At 45.3% G+C, this 26679-nt stretch overlaps 2 protein-coding genes across 3 annotated transcripts in view; one reads left to right on the forward strand and one right to left on the reverse strand.

Moving 5' to 3' along the window:
- The window catches only part of LOC143989573 (uncharacterized), a 214455-nt gene that overhangs the window by 98914 nt on the left and 88862 nt on the right, over positions 1-26679 (reverse strand). Inside the window, exon 1 of one of the 2 annotated variants that reach the window (XM_077489758.1) lies at positions 21955-22602. The exons of the other annotated variant lie outside the window; for it this stretch is intronic. Coding sequence (XP_077345884.1) covers positions 21955-22168 — 214 coding nt within the window. The 5' untranslated portion in view covers positions 22169-22602. Of the gene's footprint in view, positions 1-21954; positions 22603-26679 lie in introns of those variants that run through there. 2 annotated transcript variants of the gene reach the window in all.
- LOC143989916 (uncharacterized) overlaps positions 1-26679 on the forward strand; it is a 225893-nt gene that overhangs the window by 81643 nt on the left and 117571 nt on the right. The window lies entirely within an intron of this gene.

Consider the following 26679-nt stretch of genomic DNA (forward strand, 5'->3'; position numbering starts at 1 on the left):
GGCATAGAGCTTGACTGCTTTGTCTCTGCGTCCTTTTGGGTAAACTCTTACTAGACCTGTAATTGCTTTGCAGACTTAGTACACTGTGAAGTGATTGCTATTACATCTGTACTAGAGTCCTTGGCCTCCCCGCCATGCTCATTGTCAATGTGGGTAGGTGGGGAGGTTCTTGGAGCTGGCCCTGGGTGCAGAGCTGTGTTGGTATCTGTGCTGCCACACACTGTACACTTAACACTGACCTTACAGTCTTTAGCGAAGTGTGTGGATGATGAGCAGCACTTGTAACAGATGTTGTTCTCTTGGAGGAAGGCCACACGATCCTGCGTGGTCTTTGCCCTGAAGGTTCTGCATTTCAGAAGGGAATGTAGCATCTTCCCTGCAGGATAGATCTAGACCACAGATGTCAAACTGGCAGCCCTCCAGCTGTTGCAGAACTACAAGTCCCATGAGGCATTGCAAGGTTGACAGTTACAAGCATGACTCCCACAGGCAGAGGCATGATGGAACTTGTAGTTCCGCAACAACTGGAGGGCTGCCAGTTTGACACCCCTGATCTAGAACTTTTGATTGCACTCTGGAAAGAAGATCGCCATGCTCTGTAATGCTGGGGGCTATCGCTGAATTTGACAAGTCCTTGAGTAACTCACATTTTGCAAAGAACCTGGCAAGGTCTACAGTAGCCTGGATGCGCAAATAGGATCTGTAGTCAGTGGATCTCACCATCTGCTGCGCATGCTTCGCAGACTCATCCCTTTTATCCCAAAGAATGACAAAGCAGTGGTAGTTGGAACAATCATTAATTCACGACTGGACTACGCAAACTCGCTTTACATAGGATTACCACAATATCAACTTGCGCGATTACAACTGATCCAAAACACGGCGGCAAGGCTGATAACAGGAAAAAAACCCTGGGAATCCATTTCTCCTTCACTGAGGAGCTTACATTGGCTAACCGTAAAAAATCGGATCACGTTCAAGACCCTTTGCCTCACCCACAAATGCGTGCATAGAGAAGCTCCGCAATACCTAATGGAGAAAATAAATCATTACACACCAAACCGCAGTCTTCGATCAGCCAACAAAAACCTCCTCCTCGTGCCCAAAGCCTGATATAAATCCAAGGGGGATCGGAGATTTGCTGTCCAAGGGCCTCGGCTATGGAATGCTCTACCAATCAACAGCTGCCCGGAAGGAAACCACCTGGCTTTTAGGAAAAAACTCAAGACCTTCCTCTTTTAGCAGATGATCAAAGCTCGCCACAGCGCCTAGAATCGATTCAGTTCGCATTGTGCGCTATACAAGTATTTCATTCATTCATTCATTCATTAGCATTGGGGTAAGCTGCTGGTGTGTTGTGATGTGGTGTATAGGCATACCTGGTAGAAGTCTCTTCTTTAGGCGGGCTCTGGTCAATCTTGTATGAGGTTGGCGGCTTGTGCCAGCTTGTTTTATACTCCCTTGAGTGAAAGCAGGTGCTTGATGCTTTCACTCAAATGTCCCTATTCAAAATGGGATGCATCAAGGATGTCCGCTGTCTCCTCTCCTGTTCGTTCTGGTAATGGAACATCTGGTAACAGCTCTTAGACAAAATCCTTGTATTACAGGCATACCAATCAATGGACATGAGGGGAAGTTAGCGGTATTTGCTGACGATTTTCTACTTTATGTTACCAACCCACATGTCTCTATGCCATCTATTTTGTATGAATTCCAGCACTTTAAGGTAAATCTGTCTAAATCAGAAATTCTTAATGTTTCCTTGTCACTTCATCAAGTTAAGGCTCTTAGGAACAACTTTCCATTTAAGATATGTACCTCGACGTTGAAATACTTGGGTATAAAAATTCCACAGGATCTTACTAAGCTATATATAGAAAATTATTATCCACTTATGCAGCGTACAATAAAAGACCTTAAAAAGTATGATCAAGCCCACTATTCGTGGTTTGGGAGGATTAATATCTTAAAAATGGACATAGTACCACGCTTTCTCTTTCTTTTTCAAACTATACCAATAGTGGTTCCCCGTTCTTTCTTCAATACGCTACAATCTGCCTTTACAAGGTTTATCTGGGGAAGCAATAGACCTAGATTACAGAGGAGAATTTTGTCTCTCCCTAAAGCAAATGGGGGTGTGGGGGCACCTGACCTATACCAGGGCTCGACAAAGCCCGGGCGCCAGGTCGCATTGGCGACTAGAAATAGCGACCTCGCACCTGGGGCAGCACAGCTTGGGGTATCCTGTCTCTGTGGACCCCCCCAGCGTGATCGCGTCGGGCCGTTCCGCCGGCGGCCGAAAATTTAGGCCGCGGCTTTGAGGCCTTCTGCGGTCCTATGATTCCTTATGGAATCTGGCGCTCTCTTGTGGTCGCCGTTGGTATGACAAGCCAGCAATGCTAGTGAAGCCTCCTCTGCCTGTTTTATATTACCTGCCTCTTCTTCCCTTTATTTAGAACCCCCTAAACATTATATATATTTTTTATTCTAACACCCTAGAGAATAAAATGGTGGTTGTTGCAATACTGTCTGTCACACCGTATTTGTGCAGCGGACTTACAAGCGCACTTTTGTTGGGAAAAATAATTTAGTTAATAAAAAAATAAGACAACAGTAAAGTTAGCCCAATTATTTTTTATATTGTGAAAGATAATGTTACGCCGAGTAAATTGATACCCAACATGTCACGCTTCAAAATTGCACCCGCTCATGGAATGGCGACAAACTTTTACCCTTTAAAATCTCCATAGGCGACGTTTAAAAAAATTCTACAGGTTGCACATTTTGAGTTACAGAGGAGGTCTGGGGCTAGAATCATTGCTCTCGCTCTACCGATCACGGCGCTACCTCCTATGTGTGGTTCGAACACCGATTTTATATGCGGGCAGGACAGGGCGCGTTTAAAAATTATTATTTTTTCTGCTTATTTTAACTTTTTTTTTTCCACTGTTCTTTTAAAAAAAATGTTGTGTCACTTTTATTCTTATTACAAGGAATGTAAAAATCCCTTGTAATAGAAAAAGCATGACAGGTCCTCTTAAATATGAGATCTGGGGTCAGAGAGACCTCGGATCTCATATTTACACTAAAATGCAATTGAAAAAAAAATTGTCATTTGAAAAAAATAAATAAAATGTCCCTCTAAGAGCTATGGGCAATGACTTAGAGTGGGGGGGGGGGGCGGCGTCGGCGCTGCTATCTTCCCCTCACTCGTCTCCATGTCAGGCCAGGGACAGGTCCGGATCGCCGTCACGGATCTGGCTCCTAACTTTTTAAGCTGGCTCCTAGATTCCAAGCAAATTTGTCAACCCCTGACCTATACTATTACCACGTGTCAGCGATATTAGTAAGACTAGTAAACTGGTTCCATCATTCGCATTTTAAACAATGGGTACAGATAGAACAGTTAATTGTCCCCTTTGATCTCCAGGTGCTTACCTGGTTAGATACCGCTGTCCGGGCCCACTTTCTTCCATGCCTCTTCTTACAGCACACTTATTGCGCATCTGGGATAAAATGCAAACCCAACTGGGGCTTTCTCCGAAAGTGGGAATAATGACACCCCTGTTTGGTAATCCAATGTTTCCCCCAGCAATGGCACAGAGAAATTATTTGGCATGGAGCAAGGGTACAGTCTTCTGAAGTCAACTTAACTTCATCTCAGAGGTCAGCAAAGATGTCACTGTTCTGTCTCTAGGACATACAGCTAAACCTATCTGCTCCATAAACTTCAGATACCATATTTCTTTGATCTTAAATTTATTAGAACAATCCAGGTGAAACTACAAATTGATAAAATAAACTTCAATCAGTACAATTTTGCATAGAAACAATGCTATATATCTCTGCTGTCCGCCTGATTACCGACCCGGCTTGCCCGACTACCCTCCTGCTTGATCCGCTGGTACCTCTGCTGACCGCCTGATCACCGACCTGGCTTGTCTGACTACCCTGCTTTCAGCATCCTGGTTCCTGGTGCCTGTCTGCTGTCCAGCTTCCAGTTGTTGGTCCAGCTCCTGCCTGCAGTCCAGTACATGTAGTCAGTGCTATGCACGGGGCCCCGCCCCCCTCTCCAAGCTCCGCTCTATCTCTCCCTCCCAGCAAGTCTACGCCCGCTTGAGTCCATAGTTTTTCTCAACTGCTAAACAAATATCCCGCGCATGCGCTGTTAATAGCAGCTTTTGTCCATAATTTTTCTTGACCGCTAAACAAATATCCCGCGCATGCGCGATTCGGGGGCATCTTAGTGGGGTAGGCGGGGCTGCTGCTGATGTTCTAACCATCTGTCCAGCTCCGCCCGCCCCCAAGTCTCCGCCCGCTTGAGTCCATAATTTTTCTCCACTGCTAAAGAAATATCCTGCACATGCGCTGTTAATAGCATTTAAGTGGCGCATGCGCGGTAAAGGGCAGCCGTCAGCTGTTTCAGTGACGGAGCCGCACCGGAAGTGACGGGGTTATTTTTTTTTCATGGGTCGCAGAAAAATTTACAACAAATCTAACCTAATAACTAACTACTATCTATTAGATAGTAGTTAGTTATTATCTAATCCTATCTAAGCCTTTCCACTTGCTCGGCACAGCCACATTGTTTATTTAAATAAAAGGTATAACACTATCTCTCCCCCAATAAAATGCAGCTTATTACAAGCATATCACTGATGATTTGCGCCAAAAGGCGTCATCCCGGGACTCATCGCGGCGGTCTGTTTGGAGGAACTTTGATTGGTGGTGAGTTTGGCGCAAATCATCAGTGATATGCTGACTATGTTTTTATGCTTGTAATAAGCTGCATTTTATTAGGGGGGGGGGGGGGGAGATAGTGTTACTCCATCATTAGTGTTTTATTCTGCAGTTTGAGTGTAAGGCCCCTTTTCACACGGACGATCCGTTCAGGTCGTCCTGTGAGTTTTTCAGGCGGGCCTGAACGGGTGCTCCATAGAGGTCTATGAAACGTCGGATGTCAGCGGTGACAAGTCCGCTGACATCCGAGCCGCTCCGATCCGAAAAATTGTGACGGAGGAAAAAGCTATTTTTCCATCCGTCATCGGATCGGGTGACGACGGACACTACGGTCCGTCGTCACCCTATCTCCCATAGGGGAGAGCGGCGCTGTGACAGGTCCGTCCCTGCGCAGTGTGCAGAGACGGACCTGTCATCTTCCTGCTCAGCGGAGATTGCTCCGGCGATCCCTGCTGAGCAAGCGGATATCCACAGGGTCGATCAGCACTGATCCACCCCGTGTGAAAGGACCCTTACACTCCAGTTTTTTCATTATTACTTTTAAATAAATGGAAAAATGGCATATTACGTTTTTTTGTTTTTTAATATGATTTTATCCGATTAATCGAAAAAATTATCGGCCAATTAATCGAAAATAATCGTTCGTTGCAGCCCTACACCTATCAGTACCTACCAGTGTCCTCTGTGCCACCTACCATTGCCCACCAGTGCCATCTATTAATGCCCACCAGTGCTGCCACTCAATGCCCATCAGTGCCTCATAATCAGTGCCACCGATCATTGTTGCTTGTCAATGTCGCCTATCAGTGCCGCTTATCAGTGCCAACCATCAGTACCGCCTCATCAGTTCTTATCAATGCCACTAATCGGTGCCTATTAGTGCCTCCTTATCCGTGCCCATCAGTGCAGTCTCATCAGCGCACATCAATGAATGAGAAAAATTACCTGTTTTCAAAATTTTATAACAAACTATAAAACAGTTTTTTTTTTTTCAAAATATTTGGTCTTTTTTGTTTTTTATAGCAAAAAATAAAAAAATCAGCAGTGATTAAATGATAAAAATGTAATTTGGTTACCGTGTCGCATGATCTCGCAATTGTCATTCAAAGTGTGATGTCGCATACACACGATCAGACTATCTGGCGGACTTAGACAATTCGCCCGTGTGTGGGCTCCAGCGGACTTAGAAAGAAGTCTTAACCCAAAATTGTCTGCCGGACTCGGCAGTCTAGCGGCCAATCCGCCGGTCTGTGTGCTAGTCCGCCGGACTTTTGAAATGAACGGACTTGCCCACACACGGAGTAAAGATCGTTCATTTTGAATGTGACTCCAGGTAGATGGGACTAGCGAAGGAAGTCAATGTCGCCGCCTCCATCGGCGAGATTGACACCTCGCGAGCCCCGCCGCCTGGTATGGATTTTAAGGGGAACCCTACTCCAAAAAAACGGCATGGGGGTCCCCTTCCCCAAAGCATCCACCTCCCGATTTTGAGGGCACGCGGTCTGGTATGGTTCGGGGGGGGGGGGGGGGCGCTCGCTGTTCCCCACCCCCTTTCCTGACCAGCCGGGCTGCGTGCTTGGATAAGAGTCTCGGATAAAGGTCTGGTATGGACTTTGGGGGGACCCCCACGCTGTTTTTTCGGCGTAGGCGTTCCCCTTAAAATCCATACCAGGCGACGGGGCTCGCGAGGTGTCAATCTCGTCGATGGAGGTGGCGACATTGACTTCCTTCGCTAGTCCCGTCTACCTGGAGTCACGTGAAAATGAATGGACTTTACTCCGTGTGTGGGCAAGTCCGGTCATTTCAAAAGTCCGGCGGACCTCCGCCGAAAGCCCGGCGGATTGTCCGCCAGACCTAGTCCGCCGGAAAAGTCCGGTCATGTGTGGGCATGTGTGGGCAAGTCCGCTCGTTTCAGAAAGTCCGGCGGACCTCAACTGCAAAGTCCGCCGGATAGTCTGATTGTGTGTATGCAGCATGAGAGAGCTGAAAGCTGAAAATTAGTCTGGGCAGGAAGGGGGTTTAAGAGCCTGGTAGGCAAGTGGTTAAATAAACCATTGCTTCATACTACACCACAAGGAGATGTTTTTCTTATTGCATGTGCAATGACTATTGACATCTTATGGAGATTGCTTTAAAAATTTGATGCGCATAATTCTTGGTTTTGAGATGAGCAGCCATTGCACATGGCGGAGGATTTGTGCCCTTTTTGGAATTCAGCATTAACCACTTCCCGACCGCCGCACGACGATGTACGTCGACAGCATGGCACGGGCAGGCATATGGGCGTACATGTACGTCCCTGCCTTCCCGCGGGTCGGGGGCCCGATCGAGCCCCCGCCCGGTGCCTGCGGCGGTCGGTATCCATGCAGGAGCGATCGGTGATGAGGAGGCGGCCATTCATTCATGGCCACCCCCTCGCGATCGCTCCTGACGAATGGGAGTGAAGCATTGCATCACTTCCTCTCCTGTAATGTAAACACAGGAGAGGAAGTGATGCAATCTCTCCTCCGTGTCGGTATTTTTCGTTCCGGCACCGAGGAGAGAGCATCGGTGAGTTGTACAAGCACTACACTACACAGTAGAACATGCCAGGCACACTCACACCCCCCCTTTACCCCCCTTTACCCCCCCAATTACCCCTGCCCCCCCAGTCACAGTGACACCAATGCATTTTTTTTTTTTTTTTTTTTTTTTTTGCATTGGTGTCATTTGTGACTGTAATAACTGTTAGGGCAGTTAGGGTTAGCCCCCTTTAGTTCTAATGTACCCCCCTAACCCCCCCAATAAAGGTTTAACCCCGTGATCACCCCCCGTCGCCAGTGTCACTAAGGCTGGGTTCACATTGCAGCGGTGTATGAGAACGGATGTGATTCGCACCGCACTGCAGTGCAAATCACATCCGACCTCTGCGATTCGAGTTCAGCCATTCGCCGCACCCGCCGCAAATTCGCACGGGACCCTTTTTTTGGTCCGCAGCAGAATCGGATCGCATGGGTGTTCACACCATGCGATCCGAGTTTGCAGATCGCACTGCGATATGCGAACTGATCTGGGGGTGTCATTAACATTTCACTGACACTCCTAGCAGTTCGCATAGGGCAGTGTGAACTGCCGCCGGGAGGCATGCGATGCGGGAACCCGCCGCGGATTCGTGGCGTTCCCGCATCACTCCAGTGTGAACCCAGCCTAATAAGCGATAATTTTTCTGATCGCTGTATTAGTGTCACAGGTGACGCTAGTTAGGCAGGTAGGTATTTAGGTTCGCCGCAGCTTTTTATAACGCCAGGGACCCCCATATACTACCGCATAAAGCCCCCTGATTGCCCCCTAGTTAACCCTTTCACCAGTGATCACCATATAACTGTTACAGGTGACGCTGGTTGGTTAATTATTTTTTTATAGTTTCAGGGCACCCGCCATTTATTACCTAATAAAGGTTTAACCCCCTGATCACACGGCGGGTGTCATTTGTGACTGTAATAACTGTTAGGGCAGTTAGGGTTAGCCCCCTTTAGTTCTAAGGTACCCCCCTAACCCCCCCAATAAAGGTTTAACCCCATGATCACCCCCCGTCGCCAGTGTCACTAAGGCTGGGTTCACATTGCAGCGGTTTATGAGAACGGATGTGATTCGCACCGCACTGCAGTGCAAATCACATCCGATCTCTGTGCGATTCGAGTTCAGCCATACAGATAGTATGGCTGAATTCGTGTCGCACCCGCCGCACCCGCCGCAAACTCGCACGGGACCCTTTTTTTGGTCCGCAGCAGAATCGGATCACATGGGTGTTCACACCATGCGATCCGAGTTTGCAGATCGCACTGCGATATGCGAACTGATCTGGGGGTGTCATTAACATTTCACTGACACTCCCAGCAGTTCGCATAGGGCAGTGTGAACTGCCGCCGGGAGGCATGCGATGCGGGAACCCGCCGCGGATTCGTGGCGTTCCCGCATCGCTCCAGTGTGAACCCAGCCTAATAAGCGATCGTTTTTCTGATCGCTGTATTAGTGTCACAGGTGACGCTAGTTAGGCAGGTAGGTATTTAGGTTCGCCGCAGCTTTTTATAGCGCCAGGGACCCCCATATACTACCGCATAAAGCCCCCTGATTGCCCCCTAGTTAACCCTTTCACCAGTGATCACCATATAACTGTTACAGGTGACGCTGGTTGGTTAGTTATTTTTTTATAGTTTCAGGGCACCCGCCATTTATTACCTAGTCTCACTAGTGTACCCGTAAATTTAGGGGTGTCTACTTTCCAAAATGGGGTCATTTGGGGGGGTTTGTGCCATCTTGGCATTTTATGGCCTTCAAAACTGTAACGCCCTTAGAAAGCCTGAAGGCGGTGCTTGGTTCTCGGGGCCCCGTACGCGGCTAGGCTCCCAAAAAGTCCCACATATGTGGTATCCCCATACTCAGGAGAAGCAGCAGAATTTATTTTGGGGTGTTATTTCACATATGCCCATGGCATGCGTGAGCAATATATCATTTAGTGACAACTTTGTGTAAAAAAAAAAAAAAAAAGTTTGTAATTTTCCCGCAACTTGTGGCAAAATATAAAATATTCCATGGACTCAACATGCCTCTCAGCAAATAGCTTGGGGTGTCTACTTTCTAAAATGGGGTCATTTGTGGGGGTTTTGTGCCATCTTGGCATTTTATGGCCTTCAAAACTGTAATAGGTAGTGAGAAGTGAAATCAAAAATTTACGCCCTTAGAAAGCCTGAAGGCGGTGCTTGGTTTTCGGGGCCCCGTACGCGGCTAGGCTCCCAAAAAGTACCACATATGTGGTATCCCCGTACTCAGGAGAAGCAGCAGAATTTATTTTGGGGTGTCATTTCACATATGCCCATAGCATGTGTGAGCAATATATCATTTAATGACAACTTTGTGTAAAAAAAAAAAAAAAAAAAAAAAAAAATTTTTTGTCATTATTCAATGGCTTGAGGCAAAATAATAAAATATTCAATGGGCTCAACATGCCCCTTATCAATTTCCTTAGGGGGTCTACTTTCCAAAATGGGGTCATTTGGGGGGGTTTTGTACTGCCCTGCCATTTTAGCACCTCAAGAAATGAGATAGGCAGTCGTAAACTAAAAGCTGCGTAAATTCCAGAAAACGTACCTTAGTTTGTAGATGTGACAACTTTTGCGCAAACCAATAAATATACAGTTATTGACTTTTTTTTACCAAAGACATGTGGCTGAATACATTTTGGCCTAAATGTATGACTAAAATTGAGTTTATTGGATTTTTCTAATAACAAAAAGTAGAAAATATCATTTTTTTTCAAAATTTGCGGTCTTTTTACGTTTATATCACAAAAAATAAAAATCGCAGAGTCAGTCAAATACCTTTAAAAGAAAGCTCTATTTGTGGGAAGAAAAGGACGCAAATTTCGTTTGGGTACAACATTGCATGACCGCGCAATTACAAGTTAAAGCAGCGCAGTGCCAAAGTGTAAAAAGACCTCTGGTCATTTACCAGCAAAATGGTCTGGTCTGAAAGTGGTTAATATATGATCGTTGGCACTGGGATCTGTTTGTCAATCACTCACCATTTATCTTTGAAGAAGGACTGCACTTCACTGCTGTTTGATATTTTAATAATTTTTTTTTATTCACTTTACACCTTGGAAGAAGGACTGTATTTTATTGTTATTTGACTTTTACTAATTCGTGCACTGGACTTATAATCATATATATATTTATATATTCAACTTTTTTTGTCTTTGCATATGTGTTTTGAGCTTTATTATTTATATTGGTGTATTTAGATATAGCGCTGCTCCAACATATAATCTTTATTTACCTCATAAATAGACATGGAAAAAACAACAGTCGCCCATAGGACTTTAAATGAAGTGCTCATGATGATCAAGAGGTAAACAAGTATATAAGTAAAAAAGTAACAAGGTTTATTTAATGGTAACAATATCATTCAACACAGGATATGAGCATGGGTGACAGGTTCATAAAAACAGCAACATAGCATGATAGTCCTCTAAACATAGCCGTAATGATATAACATTGCAAAGTGTTCGTAATACAGATATGCATGGTACATCTCTAACCCGACGCGTTTCGCAAGCTTTCCTCGCTTCCTCAGGGGCTGATGTACATATCTGATGTCTGTAAAAACAAATAAGGTATATATTGGAGTATAGGTTAAGATTTGGACAAGTGTATGAAGCCTGAACTGATCATCCCATACTCACTTGGCAGACGATTGGCTTCAAAGGCTGATCTCAAGCAAGGGTCAGCGGAGGACATCTCCTCCGGGAGCTGAAGGGACGGAGACCACAGCATGGAGGACCAAGGACAGAGGCAGGGTAGGCATGGCAAAGATTTGGAAAAGACAGTGTGGGCCCAAACATTTCCCATAAATCTTGCAGGGCATACTCACTGTATAAAATATATGAATATAAGTATGTATATAAATCTAGGAAGGCTAAAATAGCAGTATCCTAAAAGTGTGAGGTTATGTCCTTAGTTTTTTCTATGTAATATAGGGATGGAGGTGTTTCATGCTAGGGGGCAGTTTTCAGACTTTCTCCTTTTTGTCATAAATAGAAATGAGTCATGCCAGCAGGGGCAGTCGAGTGCAAGATGGAAGATGGAGTGCTGAGGAAGCTGTCTTGGCCCTTGAGGGCGCCCCCAAGTCTGGGGGGTGACCACGGGTGCTGTTGGGTCTCTACCAAAACACACATAGGAAACACTTCCTGGGGCAAGTGAGAGGACAGCGGGAGAAGGTCTCCACGTCTGGGAGATCTCCTGAGAGTGAGCCGGGTGGGTTGCTGAGTGTCAGTTTGGAAGACTGTGTGGAGAAGTTAGCCTGGAGGGCTATTGCAGCCAGAAGGGCTGGCAGGACCCAAAAAGGCGGTGCTGGGATCAGTGACCACAGAGAGGAAGTGCTGGAAACTTGTTAGCTGTGTCACTCCACTGTTCCACAAGTATAGGGGCTGCAAGACCTTGCCTGTAATGGGCCTTTGCTACAATTACAACAGAGTAACACAGCTGGGAACTGAGCAAGTGTGTGCTGGAAGAAGAAGTTGGAGCTTAGACATGTGCAGAACGGAAAAAAATGTTTTGTTTCGTATACAGTTGTGCTCATAAGTTTACATACCCTGGCAGAATGTATGATTTCTTGGTCATTTTTCAGAGAATATGATAATAACACAAAACTTTTCTTTCACTCATGGTTAGTGTTTGGCTGAAGCCATTTATTATTAATGAACTGTTTAGTCTTTTTAAATCACAATGGCAACATAAATTAACCAAATGACCCTGATCAAAAGTTTACATACCCTGGTGATTTTGGCCTGAAAACATGCACACAAGTTGACACAAAGGTGTTTGATTGGCTATTAAAGGTAACCATCCTCACCTGTGATCTGTTTGCTTGTAATTAGTGTGTGGGTATAAAAGGTCAATGAGTTTCTGGACTCCTGACAGACCCTTGCATCTTTCATCCAGTGCTACACTGACGTTTCTGGATTCTGAGTCATGGGGAAAGCAAAAGAATTATCAAAGGATCTGTGGGAAAAGGTAGTTGAACTGTATAAAACAGGAAAGGGATATAAAAAGATATCCAAGGGACCGACTGAACGGTGTTATGTAACAATTCATCTTTATGACGGCCCATGACCGGAGGCTAACTATACAAAATCTTTATGCCAGAGATGAGGGCCAGTTAAGCCCAAGAGTCAACCATTACTATGAACAGGAGTCATAGCAACTATATCCGCCCCCCCCCAACACCTAGGGGTGTTAGGGATTGCCAGCTTTGGTTTACCAGATACTCTTGGGCGTGCCCGCCAAGGATTACTCTCCTACACCTAATGACAGTGAACTTAGAGTTCACATTCAACTACTCCTACTACGTATGATACGAATACGAATATAAAATGTATTTCAACTGTGCATGTGTGCTGTATATGAACTGTGCTTTTTATTGATGTCCCTACAGTTGAATTTAAGACTGTATACACCTGATATAATGTTTACAAATCAGTTTTTCTTGCTTTTATAATTTGATAATTCAATAAACTTTTGAAAGAAAAAAAAGAAAAAGATATCCAAGGAATTGAGAATGCCTATCAGCAGTGTTCAAACTCTAATCAAGAAGTGCAAAATGAGGGGTTTGAAACCAAACCACGGTCAGGTAGACCAACTAAAATTTAAGCCATAACTGCCAGGAACATTTTTCAGGATGCAAAGAAAAACTCACAAATAACTTCAAGTGAAATACAGGACTTTCTGAAAACATGTGGTGTGGCTGTTTAATATGCACAATAAGGAGGCACTTGAAGAAAGATGGGCTGCATGGTTCGAGTGGCCAGAAGAAAGCCATTATTACACACACTATCTGTTAGAAAAGTTTTAAATGTTTATTGTGTGACTATTAGAAAAACAATAGTCCTGAGACTGATTTGTTAAAAAGCTTACTTCTGAGCACATTATTGTATTAACTCATTGTATTGTTTTGTCCTAATTAACTCCATAGTAAGTAGGATGATTAGATTTAACTAAATATGATAGCCTAAGAATGCACGGAACATGTATAGCTTATAAAGTGCAAGCCTGTGCCATGACACGTTATTTATGTTCTTTCAGCCAATAGAAGCACGGAGATGTTATTCTTGTGGGATATGTGAGGGCGGAACACTTTCTTTTGTTGGGACTTTTTCTTCAGCTTTCGTCCTGTAAGCATGTCTCCCTGTTGTGGGCCACATCAGAAATAAATTTTCCTGCTTCTCAGAACACCTGAAGTTTTTACTGATTACAAGGGAATTTCCTAACATTTTTGGTCTTTCGAGCCGGGAGCAACACGCTGGTTTTCAGATCAGACGGCCCGACAAATCTTCGGTGAGTATTGGACTTTGAAGCTCACCGAACCTTACAAGTCCCCCCAATCAATGTTATTTGGTGAAAAAGGGGCGGGGCCATAGATCTGAATTCCACTGTCTGTTTCCGAACCTTGTGTGATCCAGTCCAGGTGTTTGAGAGGTAAGATAATTTAAATTATTCTTAATTCTTTCTAAGAGTCTTTTCTTCTCTTTCTCTTGCTTCTGGTTTAATGTGTTGTAATTGCCGACATTGGTATTGATCGTATAATATCTAGATGATCCAGTGCTCGTAGACAGAGACACTTGGGGACGTTGTCTAAGGTAAAAAATTACGTCGCCCGCTGTCCGGACAGATAACAAAAAGATTTGAGGTATACCGAATGTCAGAGGTTTATTGCCTGACTATTTAAAGCGCTGTTTAGTTAAGTGATCTACAAAGATCGCAAGGCTAATTTTCTTCTGTGTGTGTTTACTTTATCTTTGTTGATGTTTTTTTTTCTCTTGTATTGACATGGTTTTTGTGCTGGTATTTCTCAGCAGATAAGAAGGCAAATTCACTGAACTCTCTCCCCCTCCCCCTCCCCTCATGGAAGGATTTCTCCTGATCTTGCAAGACGTTGTAAAAGTTAACCCTTGATTAGCTATGACAATACAGAAGGGTTATATTGTATATATTGAAACTTAGCATAAAAGAAAAAGAAGGTAGATGGCATTTTGGAGTAAATAGAATGAATGTTGTAGAATTATCAGGTGGCTTGATGAATGTGAAAAGAAATGAAAAAAAAAAAAGGCTGAGGATTTTTTTCATTGCTACGAAGGTCAAGAAGCTGTTTCTCAGAAACAAGAAAATGCAGATTGCCTGACAGAGGTTAATTTGTGCATCTGTAAAAATATTAGGACTTTTGGTGGGAAAAAGAGTTTGAAAAATAGTCTTAAAGTAAATATTTATATTGGATTGGAGTTATTTTTAGAATTCATAGACTTTCAACTGTGAAGTGTTAATGATGCAATGCTGTTTATATTTGGGTACATTTATAAGTCAAAAGGCTAAGTTCTGAATCAGAATACTAAAAAAAAAAATTAAAAAGAAAGAAAGTTCTATTTTGGGGTCCTGTGGATAAGCTTAAAATATCAGGACCCAAAGTTCAAAAAGGGTATGGGTTAAAAATGGCGGAATATTGGCTTCAGCATGCTAGAATTAGGGTAGAAGGAAGAACAAAGGAAAAATGCCAAGCCCAATTGCCCCTAGTGGACAAAGAGGATGATCTCATCTGCTGTACCCAGAGACCACCTCTCTATGATGGTCCTCCCCCTCAGGTGCAAGTAACTGCCCAGAGTAACACCTTCCCTGTGACATCTACCCCTGTCAAAGGAACCGCCTCTGAACAAAACCCCAACTCCACTTCCTCAATCTCTCCAGACAGTAGTTTAGTCCTGGAGATGAACAGATCGATCCTTGAAACATTAACTGACGCCATAACTCATGTACTAGGTGCCCCAGCAGGAGCCAAGAGACTAAGTAAACCTCCTATTAGGTATGGTGTGGAGGACGGTGAGGAATACCCCTTGATAGAGGTCCCAAACCCAAGGGGAGGACAGAATGATGCACTGGGCCAGCCATATCCCTTGACTATGACTGTTTTTCGACCATGGACTGACAGTGATATACAAAAGGCTACAGAACACATAAAACATCCAAAATTAGGTCCAGCTGAATTCATTGAAAACATAGAGGGATTACGGAACAGTTATAAATTGAATGGGGTGGAAGTAGAGAGAGCCCTGAGGAGAGTATTAGGGTCAGATTGGGCTTCGGTAAAGGGGGATTGGGACCCCTGCGCCCCAGCAAATGCACATGGACGGGGGGATCCATTGCTTCCAGAAAGCCCAGACTTAGGAAACAGGTTGACTGCCCTACTGAACAGATGCCAGCTTAGATGGGTACAACGGACTGATTGGCAAAAAAAATAAATATATGACAGTACAAGAAGACAAAGAAAGTGTCAGTGACTACCTAAATAAATTACGAGAGATTTTTAGAGTGTTCTCCGGGCTCCCCGAAGCTGAAGATGTGAATAGTGCATATTAGCAACAGCTAAAGATTGCTTTTTTTAAATGGATTGAAACAGGATCATAAGGATTACATTGTTTAAAACATGGTTACTTACCGAACTGCATCAGTTTTAGATGTTTTACAATATGCTAAGCATTCTGAGAAGTATTTGAAAGCGAAAGCAAAAAAGAATGTGAAATTAAAGGTTCTTATGCAAGGTGATGAAAGGGAGGAGGATGCAGAAGAGTACACTGCTGAGGCAGAACTAGAGGGGTCTCATAGAGGAAGGATTACTCTACAGAAATAAACAGTGCAACGAGAGTACTTCCACCCTGTGTACAAGCACTGGTAGCATCAGCGGTGTAGTGGTTAGCACTCTCGCCTAGCAGTGAAGGGGGTCACTGGTTCGAATCCCAATCATGACGCTGCCTGCCTGGAGTTTGCATGTACTCCCTGTGCCTGTGTGGATTTCCTCCGGGTGCTCTGGTTTCCTCCCGCACTCCGGGGACATGCAGGTGGGTTGATTGGCTTCTGTTCCGGTTTGGCCCTAGTATATGAATGGGGACGTTGGATCCTTGGGGGTGGAGAACGATGTGGGTGTACAGGGGTAGAGGCTAGACACTCACTCAGGCTGAACCGGATGGACTGGTGTCTTTATTCAACTTTACTAACTGAAAAGGTACCACATGCAGTGTTTGTTATCCTGTTACAGCAAAAGAATATCACATTTGAGCCCAGCACGACACCTTTCCTGTATGACAATACTTTTGACACAACCTCACTTAACAATACAGAGGTGTACTACATTAAAACCATCCACACTACTACCACTTCCTACTGACGGGTATAAACATGACTGCACTGTTGCCATCGCTGAAAAGGTACTGCCACAAAGTGATCTGAAAGATGTACCATTATCTAACCCTGACATGATACTTTTTGTTGATGGTTCTAGTAAGAAAAATCCAGATGGCACAAATGCAACAGGATATGCAGTAGTGACACAGGATGAGATTTTGGAAGCGGGGCCACTACCAAAACATTATTCAGCACAAGTTGCAGAACTTGTAGCACTGACAAGAGCATGTATACTGTCAGAAGGAAATCTGTAACCATATACACTGACAGTCAATATGCCTTTTCAACAGTGCATGTTTTCGCACAACAATGGAAAAACAGGGGGATGGTCACCTCCAGTGGTAAACCAATTTCACATACGGACTTCATTTTAGAACTCCTAGATGCAATACAGTTACCAAAAAAGCTTGCAATCTGTAAATGTCAAGCACACACAAAATATACGGACCCCATCTCAAAGGGAAATAAAAGGGCAGATGAAGCTGCACATAAAATAATGACGAGAAATCATAGTGATAGACCATACAGTCCTTACTGATATGCAGCAAAATGCCCCCCCTGGGGAAAACAATATTGGAAAACAAAGGGTTGCACAATAATTGATGACATTTACACATCACCTGAAGGGAAACCGGTATTACCAAAATCTTTATTTGGGTATGCAGCAGTATTGACACATGGAGTAACGCATGTGTCAAACAGGGGGATGACTGAGATGTTAAATAAAGTATGTACAGCCTATGGATTCACAAATTATTTAAAAAAAACTTTTTGCTCTCAATGTCTTATATGTGCAAGACACAATGCTCAGGGAGGTATAAGACCACAGAAAGGGAAGTTCCCTACACCACAATATCCATTCCAACACATTTGCATGGATTTTATTGAATTAGACAAATGTGAAAGGAAGAAATATTGTTTGGTACCCAGGCACCCTGACCAAATGGGAGGAGATATTCCCGACAGGAAGTGCAGATGCACAGACTGTAGCCAAAGCATTACTAAGAGATATTATTCCTAGATTTGGAATCCCTGAAAGGATTTACAGTGATAATGGACCCCATTTTGTAATTAACAAATATACAACATTTGATAGAAGTGATGAGAATTAAAGGGAAATACCATTGTGCCTATCATTCCCAATCAGCTGGATTGGTAGAAAGACATAATGGCATTCTAAAAAGCAAACTGAGAAAAGCTATGGAAGAAATAGGTAAAAATAATTGGATGTATTGCCTACTAGTAGCTGTGACCAGTATGTATATCACACCCCCAAAAGAAGATGAAAAAGGTGCATGTGGGAGATTGGGTCTCAATAAAAAGTAATAAGAAAAAAGCAGTGGTACTCCCCAAGGTGGGATGGTCCTTTCAAAGTCCTTTTAACTACCCCTACTGTGATAAGGATTGCAGAGAGGTCTACCTGGATTCACCAGTCCCATTGTAAAAACGTTTTACAGGCAGAGTAGGGCCAGTTGGCTACAAGAGGTCCAGAAAGTCCGGCTACAAAGGGAGGTCTCACACAAGGTGGGACTTGTCTCAAACCGGTGAAGTCTCCCTCCCCTTCCAACTCCCCTATCCTATCCGCTGGAACTCTGTAGCTGGTTAGAATGAAAGGGACAGTAATTATCCTTGGGTTACTGGTGACACTAGGAGAGGCATCCATAAGAGGGGGTAGGCGCTATGGAAGAGTAGAGGAACTTTTGGATTGGGAAAGAACAGGAAAAGCATTAAATCTAACCTTTATAGAGGGAATAACTAGCACTATACTGGTAGACTTCTGTCAGATTGTAGATTGTGGGGATACAACTGGGGCTAGAGGACTTCTATGGGCAGATAAATATATCTGCTGGCTCTGGAATAAGGTAGGATGTCAAGCATGGGATCAGGCCCTGTGGACTACAGCGCATCAAGATTGGGGGTATAATCAACCAGGAGCTAAAAAGAGTGGTATAAAGGAGAGACTCGTAATCACAAAAGCGGCCAACTCCCCCTGCACAAATAGTAAGAACTGTAACCAACTATTAATAACATTAACGGAGCCGAGGAAGGAAGATCAGCGGTTGTATTCCATGGGAGCATGGGTGTCAGGAACTGACCCCTCAGGAACATTTTTCCTTGAGGTATTACCTCCTAATAAAATTAAACAACAGGAAAAAGTAGACTCAGAAGGGAAAGAAGAAGGCCATACTAAAATAGAAGTTCTGAGTAAAACTATAAGATTCACTAACCTAACAATAGAAGATGCCATAGCTTTGGAGACGGGCTACCAAGAAAAAAATGAGTGGTTAGAATGGTTGAGGTACACGGTTAGAACTCTGAAAAAGGAAAACTGTTTAGTTTGTGCCGGAGCCAGACCACATTTAGCAACAGTTCCTTTTCCTCTAGATCACAATACAGAACCAGAAGGTTTAAAATGTATGTTGCAATTGTATAATAAGAGCTATAAACCTGAAACAAATTCTACTTGTCACACATTGAGTTTGTTGTTTCCCCCAGTACAGAGACCTCAGATACCTCCAGTGGTTACCGCTTATCCGGGCAACTTTACTTGTTTTGCACTCCCAGGGAACCGTAGCGCGGTGGATCTTGGGTCATTACCTGATGACTACTGTGTGGAGAGGATTAACACGGACAACGGTGACTGGGTTGGACATGACATTCAGAGAGCTGATGTCTGGTGGATGTGTGGGGATAAGAAACTGCGAGATAGACTACCTGCCAATGCCCAAGGGGATTGCGCTATGGTCCAGCTGGCTATGCCCCTGAGAATCCTGTCAGAATACCCGTGGACTAAGAGTCACCGACAGCATCGTAGGGACACCTCTCCCTTGGGGTCTTTTGACTCTCAGATCTACATAGATGAGATTGGGGTTCCTCGCGGGGTGCCGGACGAGTTTAAAGCCAGGAATCAGGTGACAGCTGGGTTTGAGTCTCTTCTCTGGTGGGTGACTATAAATAAAAATGTTGACTGGATTAATTATATATATTATAACCAACAACGATTTGTAAACTATACTAGGGATGCTGTGAAGGGCCTAGCAGAACAGTTAGCCCCCACATCTCTAATGGCCTGGCAGAACCGAATGGCTTTAGATATGGTCTTAGCTGAAAGAGGAGGGGTATGCAAAATGTTTGGTAGCATGTGTTGTACATTTATCCCCAACAATACAGCTCCTGGAGGGACCGTGACCAGAGCCTTGGAAGGACTGACTGCGCTATCGAATGAATTGGCGGAAAACTCAGGTATTAATGATCCATTCACAACTTGGCTTGAAGGATGGTTCGGTAAATGGACTGGATTTATCATATCATGTTTGATCTCAATCGCTGTGGCTTTGGCTGTTTTGGTCACTTGCGGATGCTGCTGCATTCCCTGTATTCAAGGACTTTCACAAAAACTCATTGAAACTGCAGTCTCAAGAACAATGTATCAAACCCTCTCTACCTCTGAGGAGACCTATGTGGACATTGAAGCTCAACTTAATGACATACAGTCCGAAAGTGTATAACACAGGGACTATCATCAAAATGTGTGGAGATAAAATAGTCACACAAAGAGGAGGGAATGTTAGAAAAGTTTTAAATGTTTATTGTGTGACTATTAGAAAAACAATAGTCCTGAGACTGATTTGTTAAAAAGCTTACTTCTGAGCACATTATTGTATTAACTCATTGTATTGTTTTGTCCTAATTAACTCCATAGTAAGTAGGATGATTAGATTTAACTAAATATGATAGCCTAAGAATGCACGGAACATGTATAGCTTATAAAGTGCAAGCCTGTGCCATGACACGTTATTTATGTTCTTTCAGCCAATAGAAGCACGGAGATGTTATTCTTGTGGGATATGTGAGGGCGGAACACTTTCTTTTGTTGGGACTTTTTCTTCAGCTTTCGTCCTGTAAGCATGTCTCCCTGTTGTGGGCCACATCAGAAATAAATTTTCCTGCTTCTCAGAACACCTGAAGTTTTTACTGATTACAAGGGAATTTCCTAACACTATCCCGCTTACAATACGCCAAACCGCACAGAGACAAGCCTCAAACCTTCTGCCACAAAGTCATTTGGAGTGATGAAACCAAAATTGAGCTTTTTGGCCACAACCATAGATGCTACATTTGAAGAGGAGTCAACAAGGCCTATGATGAATGGTACACCATTCCTACTGTGAAACACGGAGGTGGATCGCTGATGTTTTGGGGATATGTGAGCTACAAAGGCACAGGAAATTTGGTCAAAATTGATGGCAAGATGAATGTTATCACAAAATACTGGAGGAACATTTGCATTCATCAGCCAGGAAGCTGCGCATGAGACGTACTTGGACATTCCAACATCACAATGATCCAAAACCCAAGGCCAAGTCAACCTGTCATTGGCTACAGCAGAATAAAGTGAAGGTTGTGGAGTTGCCATCTCAGTCTCCCGACCTCAATATCATTGAGCCATTCTAGGGAGATCTCAAACATGCAGTTATGCAAGACAGGCCCAAGAATTAACAGGAACTGGACGCTTTTTGCCTAGAGGAATGGGCAGCTTTACCATCTGAGAAGATAAAGAGCCTCATCCACAAATACCACAAAAGACACAGTATTAAGAACTGGGGTATGTAAACTTTTGATCAGGTAATTTGGGTAGTTTCTGTTGTTATTACGATTTAAAAAAGAGTAAACACAGTTGATTGATAATGGCGTCATCCAAACACTAACCATGAGTGAAAGAAAAGTTTTTGTGTTATTATTCATATTTTCGGAAAAATGGCCAAGAAATCATTAATTCTACCAGGGTATGTAAACTTTTGAGCACATCTGTATATTCATTGTGTTACTAATTTTGTTTAGTTTTCGGAATTCAATAAATTTAGTTTTGTTTATTAATTTTTAAAATGATTAGAATTGGGATCAGTCGAAAAAGGATTGACCAATTTGAATTGAACAATAGCTGGTTGTTAAGGAGCGTGCCAGGAAGCCGGCCGTCACGTCCTTAACAAACGATGAGTCATCAGCTGTCAACGGGCTTCCCCACTGAGGGCTGAGATGTAAACAAAACAATGCCGGTGTTCTGGCATATTCAATCCAGCCATCAGATACTGTCCGCCCCGTACTGCGCAGGCGCAGCGCTTGCACAGTACGGAGCAGAAGGATCTTCGGAAAATCTCAAAAGATGAACGGCGCCTGCGCCGTGAGTGGAGGTGCTAGCCCCACCATCCTAGTGGACATAGGGCTGCTGATATTACCTGATGATGGTGGGGGATGGTGTGATCTTCCTGTGTAGAATCCTGGGAATACAGAGGACGGGGACATCTCTCTGGTAGGTTCCCATTACTGGATCCATCTGTAGGAAACACACACACTGACTGAATACATTGTTTCTATGTGTTTATCAGATGATGGGGGATCTAGGTGGAGCCTCTGTACTGCTCTCTCCTTTAAAAATAAATTCTCCTCTTACCCGGTAATGTGAGGGGCGGCTGATTGTCCATCATGATGTCCTTGTAGAGATCCTCGTGTCCTTCTAAATACTCCGACTCCTCCATGGAGAAATAGACAGTGACATCCTGACACCTTATAGCAGCCTTTCTCAACCTTTTCAACACAGAGGAACCCTTGAAATAGTTCTCCGGTCTCGGGGAACCCCTGCTAAAAATTAGAAATCTACAACTCATGATACATTAGTGTGATGGTCAGTGGGAAGAATGGTCCTTACACTTGTGGTCATTGGGAAGAATTACCTCCTTATAGATGGCTGAAAAGATCAATGGTGTTGGTGGGAACTTATCCGAGAGGCAGAAATGGCCCAATGCTGAAGGAACCCCTAGCAACCTCTGGAGGAACCCTGGTTGAGAATCACTGCCTTATAGGAACCTGACACACACAATGATACAGTCACCATCCAGACACATCCCTTGTCTGTTACCGGTGTCTTGTCATATAACGTCCTCCATCCAATAGTGTCCGCTGCGTACTGCGCATGCGCAGTACACAGCAACACAGATTCCGAAAATTGCAGAGGATGAACGGCGCCTGCGCCGTGAGTCCAGGTTCTAGCCCCACCATCCAAGTGGACATAGAGTAGGAATAAAAAAGAGCCGAGCGCAGCGAGGCCAAGCCCAAAGCGTGGCGAGCAAAGCTCGCCCGCGAGGGGCCCTCTAATATTCACAACCCTATGTCCGCTTGGATGGTGGGGCTACCACCTCCACTCACGGCGCAGGCGCCGTTCAGCTTCGGAGATTTTCCGAAGCTTCGTCTGCTCCGTACTGCGCATGCGCAGTACGGGGCGGACACTATTTGATGGCCGGACACTATACGGCAGAACACCGGATAATATCCCAGAATTAACAGTAAAATTCTCCCACGCTCTAAATAATAGTGAGAAAAATATTTGTAATCAATGCTGCCACTTATAAAGGTAAATATCAAAACAAGTGAAAATAAACTCGATATATGCAGTGCAGTGCATATGCAGTGATATATGTAGTGCATACATAGGAATATTCACAGTAGCGCAAGAGTAACGCCTAATTTAGTGCTCAATACCAAAATACAATGATATTGAATATATAAACCATATTCTAAAAACAAAAATGAAAAAAGTCCCATAACGGTCCTCTTGAACCAAGGAAACCCCCCCCCCCCTTCTGATCATATTACCCTAGCAATACAAACTGTAACCAGAAACAGAATTAACATAGCTAATTAATTAGTCGCTTAACCAGTTAACAACCGTGCCATAGCCCAATGACAACTACAGCACGGCTCAATAATTCTTGGAGTGCTTACTATGATGTCCTTCCAGAAGTATGGCCGAATATAGCGGGCATTGTCAGGGTCGTTACCTGGATGGTCGCGGTGCTGCCCGTGTTGGTGCGCGCCGATGTCCTGCGGTGCGTGCTGGGGTGCGTGTTCCTGTGCGTGCGGTGTTGCGCGCTCCTGTGGGCGCTGGTGCGCGTCAGTGTGTGCCCTCGCGTGCCCCTGCTGGCGCTGGTGCGCGTCAGCGCGCTGTGGTGGGCACTTCGGGTACCGCTGGTGTGTCTGCCGGCGTTCAGGGGCGCGCAACCGCGGGTGCGCGCGCGCCCGTGCGCGGTGCTTGGCGCCAAACGGCCTATTTAGGTCTGCCACTGACATCTCCCAGGTGCTGCCTGATCAACAGCTTCTCGGTTCCTGTCCCGTTGTTCGTATCCTGTGTTCCTGTTTGCTTACCTCCTGACGACCCGGCTTTCCCTTGACACCGCTGACCTCTGCCTGCATCTGACCTCGGCCTGTTTGACCTCTCTTTTGCCTGCTCCTTCTGTGCCTCTGCTGCCCGCCTGTTGCCGTACCCTGCCTGCACCCGGACTTGCCTGCTCTGCTCCTGTTCTGTACCCAGTTGCCTGTGTCCTATCTACACACCTGCTGCCAGAAGCTTCCTGCAAGTTCCTGCTCCTGGAGCCATATCACAGGCTCTCTTACCACTCCGCACTCTCAGCCACCTGTCTGCTCTATCAGGGGTTGTAAGTCGGACACGTACGGGAGACCACCCTCTGCCCAAGCGGACTCATCGGTTCGGTAAGTGCCAGCCTGACAGTATCAGGCAGCCATGACTGAGTCCGGGCAGGGGGCCTCCCCTATGGATGAGTTATGCAGACATTTGGCCGGTCTGACCCAAGCCGTGAAGAGTCTCCAGGATGGCTACTCAAGGTTGGAGGAGCAAGTCCAAGCCTTGTCCTCCTCATCTAACCCTCAAGGAACCTCCCCCACCGGTCTTTCATCTGCACCCTCCGTAGTGATGCTTCCTCCAGAGCCAAGGGTACCTACACCCGAGAGGTTTTCCGGCGATCGCACCAAGTATCGTGCGTTTCGCAACTCCTGCGAATTGTACTTCGCACTGCAGCCCCGGACATTCTCTCTGGAGGCAACCAAGGTGGGCTTTGTGATATCCCTGTTGTCCGGCGAGCCTCAAACCTGGGCCCATCGTTTATTGGAGCAGAAATCTGGAACCCTGGATAGCCTTGACAACTTCTTCTTGGCCATGTCTCAGCTCTATGAGGACCCTCAGTTGACTGCGACTCCAGAAGCCGCACTACACTCTCTCCAACAAGGTCGCAGAGCGGCCGAGGACTATGCAGTGGAGTTTCGCCGTTGGAGCTCCGACACGGATTGGAATGACGCCGCCTTGCGTCACCAATTCCGGATGGGACTTTCTGACCCCCTTAAGGATGAGTTGGCACGGGTAGGAATACCACAAACCCTGGACGAGTTAGTCAACCTCTCCATTCAGATAGACCGCCGGTTAAGGGAACGCCGGTCGGAGAGGTCCTCCAGCCACTTCCGTCCCACCTGGGTGCTCCCCAAGGTTCCCAGTTCTGCTGGTCAGTTCTCTTCTACCTCTTCTGCTCCCGCTCAGGAAGCTCCGGAACCAATGCAGCTCGGGTTACTCCGGCCCTCGTTGACCCCTGAAGAAAAGCAGCGCAGACGTACCCTTAACTTATGTCTCTACTGTGGTGAACCTGGGCACTATGTCAGGGCTTGCCCCAACAAGACACGTAAGTGTGTTTCCTCTTCCTTCACGTGTGCCTCTGTTCTACGAAAACCCAGTTCTCACCTTGCCCTTCTCCTCACTTTGCAGCTTCCAGGAGGGAGTTTTCCAGTGTCAGCCATCATTGACTCCGGAGCATGCAGCTGCTTTATCGATCTGACTTTCGCTGCCAACCATCACATCTCGTTCATACCCAAGGCCCAGGGGCTTGCTGTACATCTAGCCGATGGCTCCGCCCTTAGTTCCGGTCCTGTCACTCAAGAGACTGTTCCTCTGCTGGCTACTATGGGCACCTGTCACCAGGAGCACCTGCGTCTGGATGCCATCTCCTCCCCCTTGTTTCCAATTATCCTGGGGATACCCTGGTTGCAGGCCCACAATCCAAGCATTAACTGGGCCACAGGAGAAATCAAGTTTCTCTCCGATTACTGTCAACAACACTGCTTGGCCCGACCGACATGCAACTCCTCTCCACTTCTCTGTTTGGATGTCGATCCAAAATTGCTTCAGACCGTTCCGGAACCCTACAAGGACTTTGTGGATGTTTTCAGCAAAAAAGGCGCAGATATTCTTCCCCCCCACAGGCCTTATGACTGCCCTATTGAACTGTTACCAGGTACCGAAGTCCCCTTTGGGAGAATTTTTCCATTAACGGAACAGGAGTTAGGCACGCTGAAGGAGTATATTGACGAAAACCTAAAGAAAGGGTTTATCCGTCCTTCTACTTCCCCTGCCGGTGCTGGCATTTTTTTCGTCGAAAAAAAGGACCATTCCTTACGTCCCTGCATTGACTATCGGGAATTGAATAAGATAACTGTCAAAAATCGTTACCCTTTACCCCTAGTACCCGAGTTGTTCCAGAGGCTGGGGTCTGCAGTCATCTTTTCGAAATTGGATCTTCGCGGAGCTTACAATTTAATCCGTATCCGAGAGGGAGACGAGTGGAAGACAGCGTTTCGTACTCGTTTTGGGCACTACGAGTACCTTGTCATGCCCTTCGGGCTGTGTAATGCACCCGCAACCTTTCAACATTTTGTCAACGATATCTTCCGCGACTACCTGGACCTATACGTAATTGCATACCTGGACGATATCCTAATCTTTTCCTCATCCTTGGAAGACCATCGTAGACATGTCCGTAGTGTGCTAGCTCGTCTCAGGGTACACGGGCTCTACGCGAAACTCGAAAAATGCGAGTTTGAACGCCAGTCCATCCAATTCCTGGGCCTGGTTATATCTGTGGAGGGCATCAAGATGGACCCCCAAAAAGTATCTGCCATCCTGGACTGGCCTGCACCTGTGGACAGGAAGGGCGTACAAAGTTTCGTCGGTTTTTCCAACTTTTACCGGAAATTTATCAGGGGCTTCTCTGCGATTATTGCTCCCATCACCGAACTGACCAGGCAGGGTACCCGATTCTCTTGGACCCCTGAGGCACAGCTGGCCTTCGAAAAACTTAAGATGCTGTTCACCTCTGCATCTATTCTAAAACATCCGGACCCAGCCTTACCCTTCGTTCTTGAAGTGGATGCTTCGGAAATCGCTGTGGGGGCGGTGTTATCTCAACGGCAGGGTGCCAAGGCCCTTCTTTTCCCGGTGGCGTTCTTTTCTCGCAAACTGTCATCATCCGAAAGGAACTATGATGTTAGGGACCGAGAACTT

Source organism: Lithobates pipiens, unplaced genomic scaffold (genome assembly GCF_037356315.1).
Source record: "Lithobates pipiens isolate NorthernLeopardFrog02 unplaced genomic scaffold, aLitPip1_a1.2 Scaffold_18, whole genome shotgun sequence".
Taxonomy (NCBI): domain Eukaryota; kingdom Metazoa; phylum Chordata; class Amphibia; order Anura; family Ranidae; genus Lithobates; species Lithobates pipiens.